The following is a 23,397-nucleotide window of genomic DNA, read 5'->3' as shown; positions in this document are numbered from 1 at the left end:
TAGCTTGCTAGCTAGGTAATGCACAGGTTGTTAGGTTTCTCCTGTTAGGGTTTTGATAAAGACCTCGTCTATCCGTTTTCTGTTGCTCAGTCTGACTTTCTTTACTTCAATGCAAATATGTGGACGAATAATGTTTGCAGGGACAGACAATTAGCCAGCAATTTGTTCGAAAAATATTAAGGGTTTGAGCTTGAATAGACTTGGTTACAGTAAAGGGCTAACTGAGCTACGTTGTACAGACTACTGTTACGTAGCTAGCTCACCGCGCACAGTGTAGCTAATGGGCTACTAGTAAAGCCAGCTCAGCCCTATCAGCAGCAGACGTTTTACAAACTAGCGTTAGATATTTCGCCAAACTAACTAATCTAGTTGATGATGCTTTTTTAGCGTAGTGTAGGTACCTAGTAGCATTTTTTCTTTACTCCCATCCGCCCCACACCACACAGCAGATCAGAATGAAGCTCTGACACTTAAATAAGACCTCATCAAACCAGGCAAGTGAAGTTGCTATGGAAATGTTTGATTCATTGTGTTATTAAGTTACACATATCAAAGTTATTATACAAATTGTATACATATAATTTTTTCGTAAATCTACCATAATTTGCATATCTCCTTGGTTTGTTATACCTAGAGCAATCTACCTAGCCAGCGCATAGTTGGTCTACAGTAAACGTGTTGCTTGCTCGCTGGTACTACTAGTGGTACTGGAGATAGCTCCAGCTAGCTGTAGCCAAGAGCTAGGTTGTGTGATGAGACACAAATCATGCTTCGAGAACAGCATTTGTTTAACTTGTTGAAGAAGGGAATGCTCTTACTGGGTGTTAAAGAAGATGTATGAATATGCGCATGTAGGACAATACATGAATTGCCAAGGAGGTGAAGCCTATTACATTTAACCCAAATCTCAAGGTAGCAACTGTTGTCATTTTAATTCATTACTTATGCAATCACACATAGACGTTGGATATGTAGTATTTTCATGGCTGTGGATACATTTCTCTAGATGATACTGATAAATCCTTTATGGTTTGTATGTTTTTACAGAGCATTAACCATGGAGGACTCGTCACTGTTAAGTGTCCTGTAAATTGTGAAAGATTTTATGGAACGTGCGGATATTTTAACGAGGTAATACGTTCACAAGGAAATTGGAAGACAAACATTGCAACAGAAACGCCTGTCCAACAGCTGACCGCTCCTTGCTAGGTTTGTGTGCGTGAAGTGCCTATGGCGGAGTTCGGAGAGAACAGCGGCTCGTCCCCATCAAATTCTGGGGATACGACGACAGTGCCCAGTGATGAGACAACTGGGAAGACGCAGTGCGAAGGATCGGTGTTGAACGGGGACTGTGGAATAACGCCAGACATGGTTGTCTCTGGATTAATCTTCCTCCCTGACAGCCAGGGACAGGAAACGGCTAACAATACTTCATTGGCATTGGATGCCAAATCTGAAATACCTCTCAGGAGCAGCATTATAAAGGTATACAGTAAGAATATAGAGTTTTGTATATCATTAGAACCGGATGCATATGCTTACATTGTATCTGTCCAATATAAACGTCCAGAAAATGTCGACTAGACAACATGGTCATCCCAGTAAAGACCAAATTATTACATTATTTATCAAGTAATATATGCTGATGAACCAGGCCTACTTCCATGCATGGGCTTGCTACGCAATAATGGGTTTGGGTGTACTGTAACATATTTTATTTACTAACCATGGTTACTAAGTGGAAAGTAAGTAAGTAAGTGGTTTTGTTTCAGTTGGCTAACACATAGTTATCCTATTGAAACACACACACACACACACACACACACACACACACACACACACACACACACACACACACACACACACACACAGTGTGTTGGGAACCACTCCGGGAACAGCTCTTTGAACTTCTACAAAGTGTCTTACAGTTTAAGTAAGAGCCTACTTCTTTCCAATATTGTTTCTTTGTTTTCTATATTTTTGTTTTCTTAATCCAGGAAAAGCACAATTTCAGTCTTGAACTCTTGGTTTTCAGTTGGTGGCATTGTTCCTTAGTACATTGGAGTAGGAAATAATTAATCTCAAAATATTTTACATTAAGGCTCAGACAGGCTTCAAGTCTTTGTTTTTCAGAGACAGTGGTCTCTTATATCCAGTAGGCCTATGTTACAACTTATCTGCTTTGTACACAGGTGTTTCCTTATAGATTTTTTATTTACAGGACCAAGGAAAAGACTAATTAAGTCAATATTACACTGTAGAGTTGAAGGTTGTCTGCTTGACTGGTTGCTCATAGATGCTGAAAACTTTGTTAAAATCAAAAAGCCTAGACCTGATAGGCCCACATTGCCACTAAGGCCAAGGTTCTGGAACCGCGGACTGCGTGGGGTATCGTCTAATACTCCTGCGTGCCATCTAATGCTCCAGGCAAAATTGAAAGAATTTGGTGTATTGATCCGACAATCTAGGTGAGTTTACTGGCGGTTTAGGTATCAATCTCAGAATCTCAGCAAATGTACCTGAGGTGGCATCACAATATCAAATGCCCAGAGCATTAGCCATTAGGCGTCGAGTAGCAGCATGGTCACTCCCTAGGAGTGTTAAACTTGACTAAAAACCACCCTCCGCTCTTTACAATTCTCAATTTTATTTGATCTTGAATTACCCCTATTGAAAGGCACTAGACTAAACAATTGAATCCATAACATCTATCCCATAGTTTACAATGCATTTCTCCCTGTGCAGTCTTTACGTCTACAGTTCACATGACGTGCAAATCATTTCTTGGATGGACTGTAGTGGCTCCTCAGACATATGACAGCATACAGGCATAGTACATGTCTCAGGACCTTAACATTCCAGGAAAAGGGTTTTAACACTCACAAGATCATTATTATTAGTTCAGGTAAAAAAAAAAGAAAAAGTATTTGCTCAGAGAGGCCTCAGCTCTCACAGTTTGTTGGCCTGGTCACAAGACACAACCTGTTAGTCCAGATTAAGGTCCCCTTTGAGTATTGAAAGCAAATCATGCACGTTGGAACGTTATGTCAAACACTGCTCAGTGGTCAGATTAACCTTTTTGTTGGCCACAATGATCTAACACCAATATGATAGATCTGATCTATTTGATCCTTTCTGCTATGAGGCTAATTGATTAAACAATGTTAACACTCATGAAGAAAAAAGCCATGGTACATTGTATTAAAATAAACAGTACAGTATAAAAACAATATCATAATACAAACAAGCAGCCTGTACCTCTATACCAACCATTTGAATACACACCTAATAATGAGCATTGGCAAGGAAAGCCCCCTTTACTTTTTATGTAAACAAAAATAGTTTTTTCACGAAAAACAAAACAAAAAACTAAGACACAGGGGAGTTTGGCTGTATTGTTTTCTTGCCTGGAGGGCTGATGCTGGTCCCCATCAAGTGGAAGAGGAAATCCTGAGGCGGAACCCGGGCCTGGAAGCCCAAGCCATTCAACGTAAATCAGGAACATAGGGCTAGCAGGCAGCCACACCTAGAGGTCAACACAAATGAAAGCTCTCCTGCAGATAAAGTCCACATTCTTGTCCAGATCATGCGGATTATCTTCAGTCATGCATTTTAGATTTTTTTTTCTTCCCTTGGAGCTTAAACCATCCAGCAGCTGAGACTGTCTAGAGAAATGTAGCCATAGTGTATAAGTTTATTCTAGGTTAGGTCTTCTCAGACATGGTATCGCATTATATAATTCATCTGCTCAGGGGTTGAAAAAATGGAAATACAAACCATTTATGCTTCTTAAAGCATGTCTTGACATTTTACCCCAAATATTTTTATTGCACCAGCATGCAATGTAAAAGGTACGATAGTTAAGATTTATTTTGTAAGCAAAGAAAAGTAAAAACATGTTGTAAAAGTTAATGAGGTCCTTGTTTTGTTTAGCAACAAATTCAGCTTGGTTGAAGTGAGATATAAATTATATTTCAATTTTGAGCTGCCCGCTACTTTCGAGCCAATACATCTTTCGTAAAAGCCCATCCACCTTACTTACTGTTGCTACTCCGTCAAGATGCCCTTCTAAGGGTATGGAGCATGGAGGGGGAAAAGTAGTATATTGCCGGTCCGTAATAAAGGTATTGTTTTTGGAGTATTACCTCGGCAATTTCCTCCAAATCGAGGTAAAATGAAATGGAAAATGCAGTGGAGGAGTATTTGAATATTTAAATCAACAAGGAAAAATAATTGAAGCAAAAGCATACAGAACTACAGTGTTAGGATACTTGGTGGATGGCCATCCATTCACAAAATGCTACAAAAATTAAAGGAAAATTAATTTGAAATTGCCTTTTGGGATGTAATGTTCAACTTTATAGTCTATAAAATTTAAGGTACATTAAACCTCCAGCACTGAGACAATGCAACCCAAACTATAGTTGTCATTAGCTAGTTAAACTTTACAGCGGATAATGTTAGTTTGCCCGTAATAATAATATTAGCTAGGTAATAGTAGTAATAATACCAGCAAATGGTAACCATACTTTTAAAATCCAGTTTTACTAATGTTTTCTCACATCTGCATTGTGTTAAATAAATGACAACATATTAGCCAGTTAGCTAGGAGACAAAAGTTGACCGAGCAGTTAAGGGAGTTGGGCTATTAATCAGAAGGTTGTTGGTTTCATTCCCGGCCGTGCCAAATTACGTTGTGTCCTTGGGCAAGGCACTTCACCATACTTGCCTTGGGGAGAATGTCCCTGTACTTACTGTAAGTCGCTCTGGATAAGAGCGTCTGCTAAATTACTAAATGTAAATGTAACTATGTTGGTTGAAGGTATTAGGCTGAAAATGGGTCCTCCTTCACTGTTTCATCCACTGCTGGCAGCTTTCTTCTTGGGCTTTGCAATATATATTAAGTATTAAATTTGACACTTTTATATCATAAATCAATTAGTCCAATGTTTCACTTTAAACCCTGCAATTTAACAGTCTTCCAAATATATGTGGGGAAGTAAATTCTCCTTTGATCTGAAAATGATTAATTTCCAATTGACTTTTTCCTTATGGTAAAGCACACAGGCCTAGATTTTCATGAGCATTCTTACTCTCGTAAGTGCGTACAAAGGAGAGTAAAGTCACATGGCAAGCCTCAGGGTAAGCATAACTGATAGGGATGAGAGCTGAGTGGTTATAGTGAGGCTAAAGCATTTTCTAAATTGATGGTGAATGCTCAACCTGTATAGGAGTTTGACTAATGGCATATCTTAAGGTATGTTGTAAAAAGCTCTAATAGTTATTCCAATGTGCTTTGCACATGCTTATACAGAGGCAGATGCATAACGTTTTGAAGGCAAAGGGGTGGGGGGTTCTAGATGTATCTAATAATCTGTCTACAGAGTGTAAACATTCAAAGTTCTGCTACATTTCTGAAATGTTATTACTGATGTATGTGGCTATGAACTGGTAGCTCAGATGAGTGTGTTTAGTTTGTTTATTTTAGTTTTCTTCTTTTGTACAGGATGGCTCAAGACAGCGCAAAGAGAGGAAGAAGACTGTGTCGTTCAGTAGCATGCCAACAGAAAAAAAGATCAGTAGTGCAAGTGACTGCATCAACGCCATGGTGGACGGATCTGAACTGAAGAAGGTTCGCTCAAACTCCCGCATTTATCACCGCTACTTCCTCTTGGACGCAGACATGCAGTCTCTCAGGTGGGAGCCTTCCAAAAAGGAGTCCGACAAAGCCAAAATTGATGTTAAGTCCATTAAGGAGGTGCGGACAGGGAAGAACACAGACACTTTTAGAACCAATGGAATTAATGATCAAATATCGGAAGACTGTGCATTCTCAATCATCTATGGGGAGAACTATGAATCTTTGGACTTGGTGGCAAATTCAGCTGATATAGCTAACATATGGGTGACTGGGCTTAGATACTTGAAATCCTATGGAAAACTTACTCTGAATATGATTGAAAGCAGCCAGAATAACATGCGCTCATCATGGATAGGTGAACTCTTTGATGAGGCTGTGATCATCAATAGCAAGCACATCAGTTTGTGTGATGCTGTACAACTAATCAAAAAACTTAACCCTGGACTTAAACATGTTAAGATAGAACTCAAATTCAAGGAGCTCCACAAAGCGAAAGATAAGATGGGTTGTGACGTGAGTAAAGAAGAATTCATTGAAGTCTTTCATGACCTTTGTACAAGACCAGAAATTTACTTCCTTCTTGTCCAGTTTTCTAGCAATAAGGAATTTCTGGACACCAAGGACTTAATGATGTTTCTGGAGGCTGAGCAGGGTATGGCACAAGTTAGTGAAGACACAAGTCTGGAAGTCATTCAAAACTATGAACCTTCTAAAGAAGGTCAGATGAAGGGCTGGCTTTCACTTGATGGGTTAACGAATTACCTGATGTCTCAGGAGTGCCATATCTTTGACCCAGAACAAAAAACTGTCTGCCAGGACATGAATCAGCCTCTATCCCACTATTACATCAATGCCTCCCACAACACCTACCTAATTGAGGATCAGTTTCGAGGCCCTTCTGACATCACCGGGTACATCAGAGCACTCAAGATGGGCTGTCGTAGTGTTGAACTAGATGTATGGGATGGACCAGACAATGAACCTGTCATTTACACTGGCCATACAATGACCTCGCAAATAGTCTTCCGCAGTGTCATTGACATCATTAACAAATATGCTTTTGTGGCATCTGAATTCCCCCTAATATTATGTCTGGAAAACCATTGTTCATTAAAGCAGCAGAAGGTCATGTTTCAGCATCTGAAAAAGATTCTTGGGGATAGGATCCACTTGAATCCCCCCAAACCAGAGGATAGCTACCTTCCCTCACCCAGTGACTTGAAGGGTAAAGTCTTGTTAAAGGGGAAGAAGCTCGGCGCAAACTGCACAAGCTCAGAAGGTGAGGTAACAGATGAGGATGAAGGTGCTGAGATGTCCCAAAGAATGAACATCGAGCCTGGAGAACTACAGAGTGTTGCACCTAAGAAGTTCCAACTGTCAAAGGACCTCTCCGACCTTGTAACCTTGTGTAAATCAACTGAGTTCAAAGACTTTCCAACGTCCTTTCACAGCCAGAAGCACTGGGAGCTTTGCTCTTTTAATGAAGTCTTTGCCAGTCGATGTGCCAGCGACTTCCCTGGAGACTTTGTGAACTACAACAAGAAGTTTTTGGCACGAGTGTACCCCAGCCCAATGCGAATTGACTCCAGTAATATGAACCCTCAGGCCTTCTGGAAGTGTGGTTGCCAAGTTGTGGCAATGAACTACCAGACACCAGGTCTGATGATGGACTTAAATATTGGCTGGTTCCGTCAGAATGGGAATTGTGGTTATGTTCTGAGGCCAGCCATCATGAGGGAACAGGTGTCTTACTTTAGTGCCAACACTAAAGATTCAGTGCCTGGTGTCTCTCCACAGTTATTGCACATTAAGATTATTAGTGGACAAAACTTTCCCAAACCCAAAGGCTCAGGAGCTAAAGGGGACGTTGTCGATCCTTACATTTATGTGGAGATTCACGGTATACCGGCCGATTGTGCAGAGCAAAGAACTAAAACAGTCAATCAAAATGGGGAAAACCCACTCTTTGATGAAAGTTTTGAGTTCCAGATTAACCTCCCTGAGCTGGCCATGGTGCGCTTTGTGGTTCTGGATGATGACTACATTGGCGATGAGTTCATTGGCCAATACACAATTCCCTTTGAGTGTCTGCAGCCAGGATTCCGGCACATTCCACTGCAATCCCTCACAGGTGAGGTTTTGCCTCATGCCTGGCTTTTTGTCCATGTGGCCATCACGAACAGAAGGGGTGGGGGTAAGCCCCACAAGAGAGGGTTGTCTGTGCGCAAGGGCAAGCAGAGTCGGGAGTACGCCACCATGAGGGTGTTGACGATCAAGCCTGTTGATGATGTATTCAAGACAGCTACTCTGCCACTCAAAGAGGCAACTGACCTCAGAGAAAACATGCAGGTATGAACTTTCCTTTAAGATGTTTATTGTCCTATTCAATTGGTGGTGTAAATTACAGATGAGTTTTGAAGGAGAATGTCCCTTGAAGTATCTAAATGATATTTACATAGTCTAGTACATATTGAGACTAATACTCATCAGTCACTGGCACTCTAAAACAGCATTGCTTACATATTTTCATGCAATTTTCACAATTTTACATGTATTGACATGTAATAGAGGGAACTGGATACTAAATTCCTGAAACTTGTTGGTCATGGTGGCATTTCATTACACATTGTGTACAAAGGTTTATTATCGTAGCTTTGTGTACATCATATTCATTGTGTGATAACACTGGCCTTAAGATGCTGTACAACAGATCTTAGGCCGTGTTCACACTTGACTTGTTTCGTTTTTTAAAGCGCTGCCTGCCTTCAGCGCCTTTTTACATGCAACCCAATGGGAAATAGAAAAAGGCGGACGACTTTTTAAAAGGCGGACACCTTTTACCCAACGCCTTTTTGAGTACAATTTTCTCCACTTTTTAGAAAAGCGCTGGGTGACGTCAAGCGCCTTTCTGACAGCTGACCAATCAGGACGAGGAGAGTAGGTACGAGTGTACCTTCCCTTGTAACCTTTTACCTTAGTTACCAGGCTATGGCCCCTCAAACGCCAAAGCTAAAGCAAGTAATTGCATTTTATTCGACATAGTAGCTAGCTGTCAATAAGTAACCAACGGAAAAAAACGGATAATAATGTATCGCTAGAATGTATGATTCCCGTTCAGGTTACAGAATTCTCGTGAGAAAGGCGCTTGATGAGTGCTTTTCTGAAAGGGCAAAAGGCGCTCAAAAGGCACTGAAGGCAGCGCTTTTTTATATAAAAAGAAGTCAAGTTTGAACACGGCCTTAGGCTGTCTCCTACTTTGTCCTCTGTTTAACAGTAGACAAGTGTGTGTATACAATTGTTATTGTTGGTGCACTGCAATGATAATGGCCAGTTGACTTGAGCGACTAACAAAGCCACTTTCTATCAACATACACATTTACTGTGGTGAAGGTTTCCTGAAAGCCTCTATTGTACCGTCATTTCAGTTGTTGTTAGGTAGCATAAATATGGAGAAACAACCAGTTTTCATTTAACTCAACTTGAAAGTACTTGGAAGAATAAACAACACAAATGTTGTTTTATGTAGAAAAATAGCTACGTTGTGAAACTAAATTAAAATGAGTAATAGTTTAAGTACTTTTGGCTCATGTAAACCCCATGTGCTATGTGTACACCTGCTCACACGTACTTATCCAAACTTCCCCCTCTTTCTGCAGAATGCCATAGTGCCCTTCAAAGAGCTGTGTGGCCTTTCAGCTGTGGCTAACTTGAAGCAGTGCATCTTGGCCCTAACTTCTCGACTGACTGGGGCAGACAACAACCCATTATTAATATTCAACTTGAAGGAGCAGTACCCCATCTTGGAACCCCAAGGACTGCTACCCGATGTCCTCAAGAAGGTGGTCAACGTCTATGACACTGTAAGTATACTAAATACATCATTGTCTGTTTAATTTGACAGTCTATCTTCGCTATTGTTAGATGTGTCGTGTTAAATTATTGAATTGTTGTTGACATCAGAGCTGACAAGGGTTGCCCCCGAGTAAAGACCTGTCCTAGTTGACTAGTAGTCATTATTTTGGCCATTGGTTTGACACCTGACTGAAGTTGCCCCCCGCCTCGCAAAACATCGTCAAAATAGTCTCAATCATTTGTGCTCCGTTTGTGCTGCAATTTTCGTTTGTGCTGCTTTCATTTTTTAGATATTAAAGAATGTTTTATAGGTATATTTACAATCAGTTTGGAGCAAGTGGGGGGGCTGGTGACGTCATCACCCATAATTAAATGTCTAATATAAAAAATACCGCTGCAGCACAAACAAAAATGTTAACAACAGAAACGAAGCGCAAACAAATGAGACTATGTTGGGTTCATTCGGAATATGTGGGGGGGGGGGGGATGAGTGACCTCAGGATGACCTATAAAACATTCTTTAATATCTAAAAAATGAAAGCAGCACAAACGAAAGTAATTGCAACCCAAATCGGAGCACAAACAATTGAGACTATTGAAACAATTGAGACTGTTTGAAACACAAAGCGAGCCGCAGTGACAATGGCCTAAGCAGTAGGCTAATGATTCTGATTGTGTCGGGAAAAAACCGCAAGGAGACGATCTGAACATAAGCGAGGTACTCATTCATTTGCCCACCAAGATAGCGCAGTTTTTCATCTCGGTTCTTAGGCTTATCTAACAATAGAGCTAGCGGCAAACTTTAGGCTATTTACATGTTTTACATATGTCATGTTTGACGTTGATGAATAAAATGCAAACTTTTACCTGCAGACCTTGCCAGAAAGGTAACACACGGTCTGCACATACTGCAGACCGTGACAGAAAGTCTAAAGAAAATGTAAACGTTGCTAGGAAGTGCTTGCTAAAAAGCTTTCAAAATTACGTTTAAAAAACATTTAAATTAATTGGTATTAGCATAGTAATAAAAAGTATGAGTAGTGTAGAGTTAGAAGTTATATTTTACTTAAAGCTCACCAAAAGTACTTTGGACGGTTAAAATCTTTTGTATTACTTTGGGTACTGTATTTGTATAATGATTGGTGGTTTGCCTATTGGTTGACTAGAGGTTTCATAAAGAAGGAAAAAGGGACCTGTTTAGGTCATTGGTCAATTGGTACCCTACTCCCATCAATTACCACCTTCACCAAATGTCTATTCAAGTCTTTGCAGTACTATAAGCAGAGTTATAAGCATCTAAAGAGCCAAAGATACAAATTGTAAATCCTACCAATTACAATACGGACCCAGCTGCTTTTCTGTTTCTTTACATGAGCATATTAACAACACTATAGCAGTTGACCCTAATGTGCGTCATGGTTTAACTAATATATTTTGCATTCTATTGAGATTTTAAAATGTAAAATGCCACACAGTTAAATGAATGGATTATACTTATCCTGAATGCTATTTAATGAACTGATCTAGCTTTAAGACCACCCATGTACCTTAGTGTTTGCTATAAATACTCCTCAGTGGTCCCATGTCTGCCACCAAGGCAGTAATTTCTTCACCCTTAAGTAAAATAATCACAGTATGCATGACAGCTCAGTGCCCTGGTACTGCAGCTGTGGACTGTCACAATGAGCCCGCCCCCTTCCTTAGACACACAGACCGTCCACTCTGTAAGCATGGCGCATTGCAAAAATGTAATGTAGAAAGACATAGGTTGGAGCCATAAAAAATACATTCCCATCTTGAAATATAGAGATTTAACTGTACATTTTATTCTGTAAAGCTAAATTATTCATTATGTTTCCTTGTTTTGCCATCTAGGATTAACTTTAGGGGGAAGGGCTATTTATGTTTTTTGGAAGTAGAACATCTAGCGGTGCAGTGTCACAGTTACCCTTAGCTGCTGGCACAACTCTCTTAAACAGCAATAAACCCCTTCCTTTACTGTCTTCTCTCTTGCTGGCTGGCTGGCTGGAAAATTGGCATGGCAAAGGGATTGATCTTGGGGGTGCGTTGCCGGTCAATGTCTGTCTGAAAGTGACCTGGCACTGTCGTTCCCCCCCCATCTCCTCCTTGCTTCTGTCTTGGCCGTGGGACAGGATAGTCACCTTGCAGTGTTCTTTAGTCACTGAGGGAATATGAAGTACTGGTAAATTGTGTCCTGAACGTAAAGGATCCTTTTATTAACTCCCTGTATTTATTTGTAAGATTTATTTTTTTACCGTAATGACAAAGCCCCAGCCAAAGAATAGCAAAAGACTGTTGAGGTTTGTGCAGTCAATGACACGAGACACATACCTCATACAAGTACTTACCTGTGGCACCCTTCTCTGTTTCAAAATAATAACAAACAGCATGCAGTTACTGGAGTACCTAATTACTTACTGATCTCTTTGTAATACTCAAAAATATAGGCATTCAGCCCGCAGGCTGTCAGAAAAAAATAAAAGACACAGTTGTGGCTCAAATAGCCTAATAGTTGCATCCTCTTCTACTCACAGGTGATCCAGACCAGTAAGACACTGCTGGAACATTCAGATGGGGTCTATGAGAGAATACTGCAAACCCAAAAAGCAGGTAAGAGAGAATAGTGTCAATGTAAGCCCATGTATGGTCATTTCTAAGCAAAGACGTACCGCTCCTTAGATCTCCTCTCTTTTATATAAACCTCTGTGAAGTATGCCACAAAGATTACACTAACAAAAAGATGAACTCATTATGCCCCCACTCCCATCCCTATGATGTAAGACTTATTTGCATGACCTGGACTTCACTCAGCTTTGAAACACTGTGATCCAGACTGTTTTTTGATACTCACCAGTTTCAAAATTGCAGCGATTCTAATTAAAAGCTTGGCTGCGATAGGGCCTGGCTAGGTGGGGTAAACATCTATGGCTTGAGTGAAACGACTTCAAAGACAGCTGCCCCAGCTGCCACCATGACCAGAACAGCATAAAGATGTGCAGATCAAGCTCATCTAATAGGAAATCAAAGGGAATCATCTAGAAATAACAATGAGAACATTTTCCAGCTCTTTTCACTGCATTCAAATATTATAAATCTATCTGAGAACTGTTTTAATTAAATATTGAAAGTATGTATTAAACTATTTGCCTGTTCATCAAATGGGCCAAAAATCACTCCTTGGACATGCTTAGAGCAAAACATTAAATGCAGATTTCCATCCAAAATATACATAGGTTGTAGTTAGTTGAAATCCTAGGAGGAAAATGTAATTGTCATAGTAGCCAGATACATGACAGAACTTGTACACAAATACTCGAACACAGTTAAACATTCAGTCAATGCCACAGCGTGCAAAGTGCAAAGCAATCTGAACAAGAAGTAAACAGAAAAGCATGTCCCAGATCAGTAGCTGTTTTCAGTAGAGATGCAGGGAATTGAATTTACATGTTCATGAATTAACACGTTTATTGATAATTCATGTTGTTATCTAATGTAACTTAACTTTCTAATATAACTGTGAAGAGGTTTTGATGATTGACGTCTAATTTCCAAACTACCTGTAAGCCTATAATGAATCATAAAAATAACTCTGAGTTCTAGACACAGAAATTAAAAGATGACCCACTGGAATACTTGGTTCTGGTTGGAACCTCGTTGTCCTTGGCAATATTATCTCCCACCTGATGTTATACGCCCCTGTTTGTTTCTGATATTGGCTGTTGAGAGCCTTAATCGCCTTCATACAATGTCTGTCAGTGAGCATAAACTCATAGAGAATTGACTTTGAAATGCTATGCTTTGAAATGTTTCCCCAGTTCCACAGTGTGTTGCCAAGCAACCCACTCTTTGTATGCAAGCTCCATCTCAAGCACAGTCATTCCTCATGTCTACATGATGGACTCTGTAGTTGCAGCACAGTCATTCTTTGTGTCTACCAGGTGGACTGTAGTTACAGCTTTTTACCAGAGGGTGGGGAAAATGTTATCTGCAAATCTGTCTGATCCATGCACCACATTAAACAACATGCACAACTGAAATAAATGTTAATGATATCAATGTATGATTCGTATGATTCAAAATGCTTAAAACAGTAGAGCAATGCTAACAGATAAAATGCTTTTTCTTAGGCGTCATCAATAATTGATGACATTGGCTCATTTCCACATTCTTGCATTTTTAGGTCTAAGGCTGGCATGCGTGCACACTTGTGTTATCACTGTGCCAACATCAGCCCTTTTCAGAATTGACAAGCAATCCACTTCATACTAGCACATAAAATGTATTTGGTGTTATCATGGTAACAACACCAACCATTTTGGACGCTAACCTAGACCTGAAAAAGCACCAAACAGCAATTACGCATGCAGTCAGACCACCCTTCAACAAAGTTTGCTATGGTGATGACTACATTAGACCAAAAGTATTTGATAGTTCCGGTAAAGTTTTGTCCTGCAAGTACGGTAAGCTCCTCAGTGACTAGCCTACAATAGTTTAGAGACTACACAGTAAACCAGAGTCACGTCAACCATGACTGTGATGTTGACATTTGGTGGCATATTATTTTGGTGAGGGGCATTCAGTCAGCCACCTAAGGGCAGAGAAGTACAGAAAAGAGAGGAAAATAAACTAAAATCTCCTTAGGACACAAATGTAATCTTTGCCTTGATGCTAATCAAGAGTGAGAGGATGTTGTGTGTCTGCCCACACTAGCCCTTTCCTTTGCTTTCTCCTACCTACTGTAACATTTCAAAGTCACACCTAACTAACCCTCTAACCCTAACCCTGACAGTGAAGGATTCATTAAGCCTTAATAAGAATGTTAAAAACATTTGTTAACATTTTGGTTTTGGATGGGTGGGCTGCATGTGTTCATTATTGGTGCAAAGTTTGTTCATTCAATAAATGTGCCTTATGTATAGTTATCAATAAAGGTTACTGAGCGCCAAGCAAGTGCACCTTTCTTGAGCACCTTTCTCTAGCGCTTTATTGACTCGCATAAAAGTTCAAATATTCAAAACTTTGCAGTGCAAAGTCGCACAGCTCGTCAATGTGACAGATTGCGCACGCAGCCTCGTCCCACAGGCACACCTGCTGTAAAACCCTCAATTTAACAAGGCGTTTTTGAGGCAGCCGTGTTTTATAGAAACATATTCACTGTGATTTTACTATAGTGACACTAACCTCTGAATTAGAAGACATTTCCAGCAGTCCTGGCAGGTAAATTCTAGATGTTTATCAGCATCTCCTTTGTTTAAGAAAAAACAACTCATGACTTCTGACTCCTTTAACCCCCCACCCCCCAGCGATGGAGTTTCATGAGAACCTTCACGATATGGCCGTAAAGGAGGGCTTGAAGGGCCGAAAGCTGCACAAGGCTGTGGAGAGCTTCACCTGGAACATCACAATTCTCAAGGTAAGGATTCCCACTACAGGTGACACAATGTAAGCTGCTGTTAGATTTTATGAAAACATTCTAGTGTGTTGCTGTTCGGAATTTCTCTTTTCATGTGACCAGTTGTTTGACTAAAACTTAAAACTCCAACGTTTTCTTTCTTTTAATACCATGCTAGAATACCGTTCAAAGAAGATTTTGGCATAAATAAGCCATTGTAATATATTACAGGAAAAAGTATGGATTGTGTTGTGACTTTGTTCATGACGAAATGTGAAGATTTTGGTACTTGCTCTCTATTATATCAGGACTGTCAACACCCCCTTGTCTGCTCCCCCTAGGGCCAAGCAGACTTGCTAAAGCATGCCAGAGGAGAGGTCCAGGAAAACCTCAAGCAGATCCACTACGCCGCACTCACCAGTGAACTGTGCAAGGAGAACTCTGGAGGCTCTGAGTCCACCCGGGGCCGCCGGAGCCTGGAGGCCATCCCCGAGAAGGACACTGGAGTGCAGGAACTCTCCCATCAAGACGTCTAAGGACTCCCTTTCACTCCTGATGCACCCTGCATCAGTGGAATACACATGTTCCCCATGTCCGTCCAGGCCAAATAGGATTCTACCGAGCCTTAACCCAGTTTTACACAGATCATACACCCATTATAGCCTTTCCTAATCTCGTAGCACAAACATCTTTTTTAATGTAGTTCTCCATCTCTCTAACTTAAGCACAAGTAAAAGTGTTTTCCACATCCAAGTTAAGTGCCAAAGTCAAACCAAGTGTTCTGAAGCTGCGCGAAGTCTCATAAAACCCCTTGTCTTGGTCGTTTGCCATATCTGTGCAACTATTTACACACTCTTTACCAATCCTGATGGTAACCAGTCTGCCCATTTAGGACTCTCTAGTTAAACTGGGGTGCATGTGTACTTGCAGCCAGGGGACAGTCTCAGTTGTGACAAACTTTGGAGAGACAGTGGACGTATATACTGTGGACCTAGGTCAGCCCTCAGAGTAGAAGCACTGATTGGTCCAAGGATTTATAAAGCACAAAATAAGGGTTTCTGACCTTTCAGAGACTGGAGCTGTGAATGTGAACATGGGAACAGGAATTGAGAGGAACTGAAGAGAGAGCTGTTTACATGAACAAACTTGTTCTTGTCTGCCAAAGTATGTATGTGTGCATATGGATTTCGGTTACTTTGTTCTGCAATGTGCATCCTTCATGACTTACATATACAATATTTTGTATACAAATGTAAAAGGTTGTCCATGAAAATATACAATTGCATTTGTCTATAACAGATTTGAGTTGGTTGGGGTGGTAGCTCAATCTCCAGTTTGAGAGTTTCTCTGTGCACACGTTCAGAGCAGTAAGAGAATGGAAGCCTCGGATTTATGGTCCAAGGCTGGAAATCTGGGTCTCATAAATATAACCTAAATCTGATAGGAAAAATAACCATAAACATTGTGATTATGATGTCAGGAATTTGTTTTCTGCAATCAATGTTAAGCAGTATAGACTGTGGCAGCCATGGTGGCCAACATATGACAATGAAACATAATTGTGCCTCAAGCACAACTCTATTAACAGAAGGAGGGTAAGAGAGAAAGAAAGAACTCTCTGAAGATCTGTCACATTACATTATTTCCTATGGTTTAATTTCCTCAGAATCACAAACTGTTACCAAAACATTTGAAATACACATTGCTTTGCAAAAGTGTTCACCCAATTTCTTTTATTTTTACTGATTTCAATCAACAACCTATAAAAACAAAATAGGCAATTTTCTATTTTATTAGATACTGTATAGACATGGTTAAAAAGTAGTTAAAAGTTGAATTTAACTATCTTATTAATAACAAATATAATACACAAACATACCGTATGTTTTAGAAGATTGGAAGGAAAATGAATACAGAGGCAATAAGGTTCAAAAGGTAAATTGTTTAAACGAGGGTGAATACTTTTGCAAGGCACTATAAATAGTAGCTGACACAGGACTGTGAAGTTACATCGTTTTAGTTTGCTGCTCGTTTTCTCCACAGAACTGAGACAATGTTTCACCATGTAAACTACTGTACCACCACAACCACCTCTGAATCTCCCATTTCACCACCAGTGTTTTAACTGGACACTTGCTGGGACTACCATTGTTGATGAACATCAGTGCCGTGACAGTTGTTGTATTTAAAACTGTTAGTAAACCATTTTTGCCCAGGGAAAAAAAAAGGTTCCTTTTTGCTTATATATGTCAAATCCTCAAAGCCCTCTGAATAAACTACATAAAATACAGTACTTGGTATTAAGTCAGTGGTGTAATTTTGTATTTTACAATTTAGTATATTTAGGATGACCCTGTTGACAGGCCTGTTCCTTGAATGTGGCATACAAACATTTACAATTTACGTGGATTTAACAGAGGAAAACTTTGATTATGGTTTGTGTTATTAAATATATAATTTAATCTATAAAATGTTCCCATTGACTGGGCTTGATTTAAATTTGGCTAATTTAAGTTTTAGTTTGGATTTAAGCATCAGTCTTAGTTCAGTTTTCGATTAGTTCACTGTGTGCAGATACAGTAGGATTATAAAGGGCCAAGAGAAATTGAGCTGAAGTCCAGCATGTTTTTTTCAGTGCTTGCATACAAACACACTACAGTGGAGCTGTCAGGGTAGGGGACAGAACTCAGGCGAAGAAACTGGTGCAAAAATAATCTGTTTAATAAACAATAAAGCAGACTGGGCTGGCATTGGGAACAAAACAAACAATCCGGCAGGGAGAGGAAGTTGGGCTGGTCTTTGTAGGTGGTTGATGAGCTAATCGATAACAGGTGCGCTGATGAGTGACTGGTGTCAGGTGCGGGGAGAGAACAGGAGGGCGTGTCCACAAACTGAGGAAAGTCAGGGTGACAAACAGAAAAACTTAACACAATCACACCCACACTGGACTATCGCTGGGTGGGCGTGACAGGAGTTTACACTGGCGATTATACACACATCATTTTGTACATTACACATTCACACAGCATTCATGCATAAACATAGTCACACGGATAAGCATTTCATGTACATATACTGTAAAATTGCACAGGATGGTATGTATGCAAATACATGTACAGTGCACAGAGCTGGTATGTATGGCACACATCGAGCACAATCTGCAGATACAATTATCTTACATGTTAGTTCTATCTTGTTGCTCTGACGCTTTTATGACGAGTGCAGGGCATTTTCAAAGGAAAATGGGGGGGGGGGGGGATTAAAGAAACAATCTATGAATTGCTTTTAAGTATAAATGATATCAAATTAAGTTTAGATGAAAGATAGATTACAAGACAGATCTATGTATGCTTCATGTCTTTGTTAAAAGCTTTCTGTTTCTTAGCACTACAAAAGAGGGGATTTGATTTCATCTGAGTGGCACTGTGAATGCCCAGGGAGAGTAAACAGTGTCTGGATAGTATCATACACACCACAAAGAGAAGACAAGGGTCTGCCCCTCGTATCAACAGCCAGTGAAGACACATTCCAATGAGCAAACAGTTTGGACATTCCAAATATACAGCTTGTCAGTTTTGGTATGCCTTTGAGAAGGGAAGATTTTACATATCTAAGATCAATTACACCTGAATATGTAGGAGTTGTGCACATCAGCCATTAAATTATTATTTATGAGGCCATTTTTCAAGACTACCGAGCAGTTGGTATGTGTGCTTCCAGTTATGGATTAAAGCAATGTTAGAGAGCTACAGTATATGGTCAGATGGGAGAAGAGATCTCTTTCTTGTTTTCTTCCAAGGGCCCAGTTTTCCTGCCTGTCCATGATGAAGCCGAGGCTGCCACTAGTTATGGACACATCCGCACTCTCTAGTGCCGGCCATCTTGTCTTTGCATGGAGATACCTTTGAACTAATGGAAGGAGTAGTCTCAGCCATGCAAAGGTCAGTGTTCACTCTCTGAGCTCCTCCTCAAAGCCTCCTCTCCACCTTACTCATGGTACACAATCCCTTATTTTCTTATATACATTTATTTTTTTCAAAATTAAATTGATTTAATTTTATAAATAGCCCAAAGCAGCCAAGCCAACTGCTCATTAATAACAAACTACTCTTTGGAAATTGAATACTTTTCCCCCTTTATATCTTTTTATGCTGAGCCTTTAATGCTCATTCTTTAAACTGCAAAGCCCAGAAAAATCTCACGCTCAAGAGCGCCTATTGTGACAAACAAGCGATGCTCGTCCAGAGCACTTAGTGCTCTATGCCTTTCACATAAGCATGGACACAGCACAATCATGCCCCAGGCCTGTGGGGCGCTCTGTTTAAATAGTTTATTTTACGAGACAAGTTTACTGTAAAGTGCCATGTTCTACTTCTCTATGCATGGTATTATACTTTTTTTTCTTTGTCAAAGTAACATTATGCAGGCCCCCTTTATATACAGTTTTTTGTATTATCTTAAAAAAAAAAATTTTTTACATCTTTTGAGGTACAACTAAGATGGTTTTATATTACCATGTGTTAGTTTGTAAACATTTGACAACCGAGCTGAATTCCTGGTTCTGGATTTACATGATAGTGTACAGGAATACTGTGCATGTGGAAGTGAGTTAGATAAACTAGTTAACAAAGTAGAAGAATCTAGAAACAAGTGTAAAATAATTGTTCTAGTTAGTAATAGTGTCATACGGCCTTAATTTGTTTAATTTGTTATGGCTTTACACAATAACATCTTGTTCTTAAAACTGAACAGTGTGCCATTGTTTGGGATGATTCTATGACCCTAGTCTTGTCAGAATTGTACTTTCTTTCCTCAGTGCAAAACAAACTGTATACGTATTGTGTTTGTTGCCCCCACATAATGGTTCACATTTAAGGCTGGACAATGCTGACGTAAACTGCTGGTGACAAAGGTTGGTGTAATGAGTCATTTAACGTGGCTTTTTTTTAATTTATTATTGTCCATTCTCTGACAAACAATGGCAGTATTCCTGCATCTGAACTTTGAACAACTGATCAACCACGTGCTCGGGAGAATACTGGAGAACACTGTACAGTTGCCAATAGGAATAATGCCAGTTAGATTACAAGCATTGTCCATCCAACTCGAAAAAGGGTGACCTATTTGTCATCGTGAGTCAGTAATAGCCTTGTTTTTCTCTGTCTTGATTAGAGTGGCCAATGGGCCATTGAGCACAGGGAAATATGTTAAGGTAATTTCTGAAGCAGCTGATTCCTGCCTGGATGATGATCCATTTTTGGAGTTCAGAGTCTGCACAGAGTTGCGGGTAGTCCTATACACAGTAATGTGTCGCATTAGTAACCACATTTTGTAAACATTCTTGGTAACACTTGACATTACAATACATTAACTACCATTTAAGTATGTAGCAAAATAATTGTGACATAATTAAATGTTATTAGGTTAGTAATACGTTATTACAAAAGTGTAAGAAGGCGCAGGATGGGGAAGGGGTTTTAACATCCACTTACACCTGGAAGGACCAACCGCCCCCTTACAAAGTTTAACTTCTGAAATAACTTGTACCACTAAACTGTAATGAAGTGTAACTACATGTCAGTTCGGTACTAAAGTTATTGCTATGTAGTTACATGGTAGATATTGTAACCTTGTGTGACGGCTATGTAACAGATGTAGCCACACTCTCTTCGTTGATGTGGGTGGCCTGTTACATACCTGAGGAGCGAGTTTCACGGTTCTAACTCTGTTACACTTGTTGTAATGTGATGGCAATATTTGTTCATGACTAGCTGCCCCAGAGTGACACACTATTGGGATTGTGACCGAGAACCACACCTTCGAGATTTTCTCTCTGACTCTCTCGGACGGAGTGATTTTAATTGTGTCAACATCTTGTGTAGGCTCTGAATTATTTATTTAGTGAATATCCTTAGGTGATTTGTTACTTCAATGGCATTGGGGTTCAAACTGGAGCATGTTAAAGTTAAGTAACAAAGTTAAATGATAATGATTTTTGAGAGTGTAACATCCTTCGCTTTCCCATTGTGACTGGACCACTCCAGAAATAAGTAATTCTGGAAAAAAAGACATACAGAAACATAAGCTTTTGTTAGACATTCTGAAATGAACTGCATACATTTATTGAAGCAATGAAACAAAGTTAGGTCAAACAATTTTTAGTGTATGGGGATGTTTCCGGTAGGTAATTCCATCCATATTGTTGAGGAAGATTAATATCATGCTGTTTTTTGGGATGTATAAGTTGATTACGTTCCTGCCTTTCTCCAAAGTAAACATGTAACCTGATCTAAACCAATTTCCTCACAGGGATATTAGAGGACAGAACAAATCCTTGGTATTATACTGACCCTTAGTGGTCAGGAGGAATACTACAAGGCAGTTCTTGCCATACATGTATAGTTTGTAAATGTTTTGATTACTCCCTGCAGAAAAGGGAGAAACAGAGCCAGAGACCTGGTTATCTGGTTCCTGTAATTGTTCTTCCTCTTTGACCACCTAACAAGGCTTCCTCCTGCATAGCAAACAGGCTTTATTGACCATCCCAAAAACCTATAAATAGCCATTTCACAGCAGGTAGCTCATCCACAGGTATTGAAATATTTAATTATGAACACTGGCAAAAAGGCCTCACCACCTTTTGCCAAGTGCTAAAACGTCTGTCATTTAAATACATCTGTTTTTTTTACAATGACCACCATTTGGCATCCATATCTCATGTGACCTCTTAAACTATCATTGGCTTTGATAAGCATGCACAGAATCAAAGAATTAACTATAGATGGTACCCATGTTCACACCCAATGTGATACTATCCATGTAAGAACAGAGTTTTTGATAAGAATATATCATGTTGATTACATACAATTGCAAATTGTACATAAATTGTACTATATTATAATTGAATTTCATAATGTAAATATGTGAGAACGCTCCACTAGATGGCATCTTCTGTCTCGCTCATCACTTTTTCTTCCCTGAAGGAGCTCATGATTTTCCATGTCTAATTATGTCGTATTCTACTGGGAGCTGCCTCAGAGAGCAGTCTCCTGGAGTCTCACACCTGCCCACTCTCCCTACCAGCCTACAGGAGGCAACAATCCACTCCCACAATTCAGTTCACCTGCCCTCCAAGAGGGACTGTTTTACCATGTGCACATATGCTGCAATTTCAAAAACAACATTGAGCTGATTGGTAGTTTAACCTTTTCCACTGCACAGCCTATACTGCTTGTGTTGGATCGACATGGTTTCCAGCAGTATACTTGAACTGCATATTTCATGTTATTTTGTGAGATGCCGGAAAGATTTATGTTACAAGGAACCCTATTTGTCTATCTTCATAGTCCATGAGGATTTGCATATAAATCAAAACAATTAGCAACTAAAAAAGGCATACAATATTAAACTATATAGAAATATTCCAAACCATATCTTAAACAAATCCATGGTTTACTGTAATTGTAGACATATGCTTTATAAGACTAAGTTGTACTGGGGCAAAGGTCATTCATTTAAATGAACCAGGTTTAGAAGTGTAAAATTACTAAATGAGATGGGTGTGCTTGTCCTGCCACTCTTGCCTCTGTGCTGTATAAGTAGTCACCCCATCCTTCTTCATCTCATTCTAGACAATTGTTTACTAAGAGCAACAGAGCAACACCACAGTTTTTCATCAGCAGGAGACATGATGGAATCAGTGTTCAAAGTACATTAAAATGGAAGGCAGCGTCGAGGTGACTTTAGCTTCTAATTAAAAACAGATGTGTCCATTTAATAGTCTTAATACTTTGAGGGAGAGAGACAATCACTGCAGAAATATCTATTTGCCTCATTAAATTGAGAGGCTTGATCATGATGAGGAAGAAAATAATGAATGAAGACAGACATGTTTACCAGGTTTTTTAAATAGTGGGTGTTAGGAGAGGGGAGATCTAAGTGTGTAGTTTTTTAGGTGCAGTGGTGAGCCCACTGCTTGTTGGAGACTGTGACATTAGAATGGCATTGGCTCAAGTAGAAAAGTAGTAGAAGTGAAACAACACAGCAAAGAGCATTAACTACTGTAAGGAAGTAAGGAGTTGTCAAAAACAACTTTGTATTGAGAGTCTTTGTTGTGTATCAAAACCATAGTTTTTTAATGGTTTGTCAGGATTATCACAGGTTTATCTTATCATAATACACTACATCTACACTGATCCTTTGGGACTGTTGAAATATCACCAGAAAAGTTTAGATTCTGAGTGGGCTATAGACGACATCAAATGTGAAGACACATTGCGTTCATAAACTCAACACATTCACGTAAATACACACACACACACACTCACACGCACACACACACCACTGGCAGTGTGTGGCCCAGTTGACTTTGTTGTGTTCTTGTCTGTGTGACAGACACAAAGATTCGTCTGGACAGTTTAGTCATGTTCAGGGATCTCCTGTCAGATCCAATCAGATATCTACACTGTACCAGCCAGCCGCTTTCAGAGGG

The 23,397-nt window shown here is 39.8% G+C and overlaps 1 protein-coding gene and 1 long non-coding RNA gene across 5 annotated transcripts; one reads left to right on the top strand and one right to left on the bottom strand.

Moving 5' to 3' along the window:
- Window positions 1-354: 354 nt before the first annotated feature.
- plcl2 (phospholipase C like 2) lies at window positions 355-17,196 on the top strand. Of its 3 annotated transcripts, XM_084708724.1 has the most exons (9): window positions 355-494; window positions 856-912; window positions 1,048-1,131; window positions 1,210-1,485; window positions 5,507-7,990; window positions 9,298-9,501; window positions 12,049-12,124; window positions 14,818-14,927; window positions 15,248-17,196. In XM_084708724.1, exons 4-9 carry the CDS (start codon window positions 1,231-1,233, stop codon window positions 15,440-15,442), a joined length of 3,324 nt encoding a protein of 1,107 aa, XP_084564850.1. In that variant the 5' UTR covers window positions 355-494; window positions 856-912; window positions 1,048-1,131; window positions 1,210-1,230; the 3' UTR covers window positions 15,443-17,196. The 3 variants fall into 3 exon arrangements, with proteins under 3 accessions (XP_084564850.1, XP_084564848.1, XP_084564849.1); XM_084708722.1 differs by lacking the exon at window positions 856-912 and having other exon boundaries at window positions 440-494; XM_084708723.1 differs by lacking the exon at window positions 355-494 and having other exon boundaries at window positions 535-912.
- LOC146301095 (uncharacterized) lies at window positions 11,331-13,276 on the bottom strand. 2 transcript variants are annotated; one of them, XR_014768763.1, is made up of 5 exons: window positions 13,140-13,276; window positions 12,662-12,766; window positions 12,366-12,524; window positions 12,047-12,105; window positions 11,331-11,675 (listed from the first exon to the last, which is right to left on the bottom strand). It is a non-coding gene; the product is annotated as an uncharacterized LOC146301095 (long non-coding RNA). The 2 variants fall into 2 exon arrangements; XR_014768764.1 differs by lacking the exon at window positions 11,331-11,675 and adding an exon at window positions 11,688-11,877.
- Window positions 17,197-23,397: the final 6,201 nt, after the last annotated feature.

The sequence above is a fragment of the Hypomesus nipponensis genome, chromosome 2 (genome assembly GCF_054491055.1).
Source record: "Hypomesus nipponensis isolate SF chromosome 2, ASM5449105v1, whole genome shotgun sequence".
In the NCBI taxonomy this organism is placed as follows: domain Eukaryota; kingdom Metazoa; phylum Chordata; class Actinopteri; order Osmeriformes; family Osmeridae; genus Hypomesus; species Hypomesus nipponensis.
This window is presented reverse-complemented; position numbering and strand designations above follow the sequence as displayed.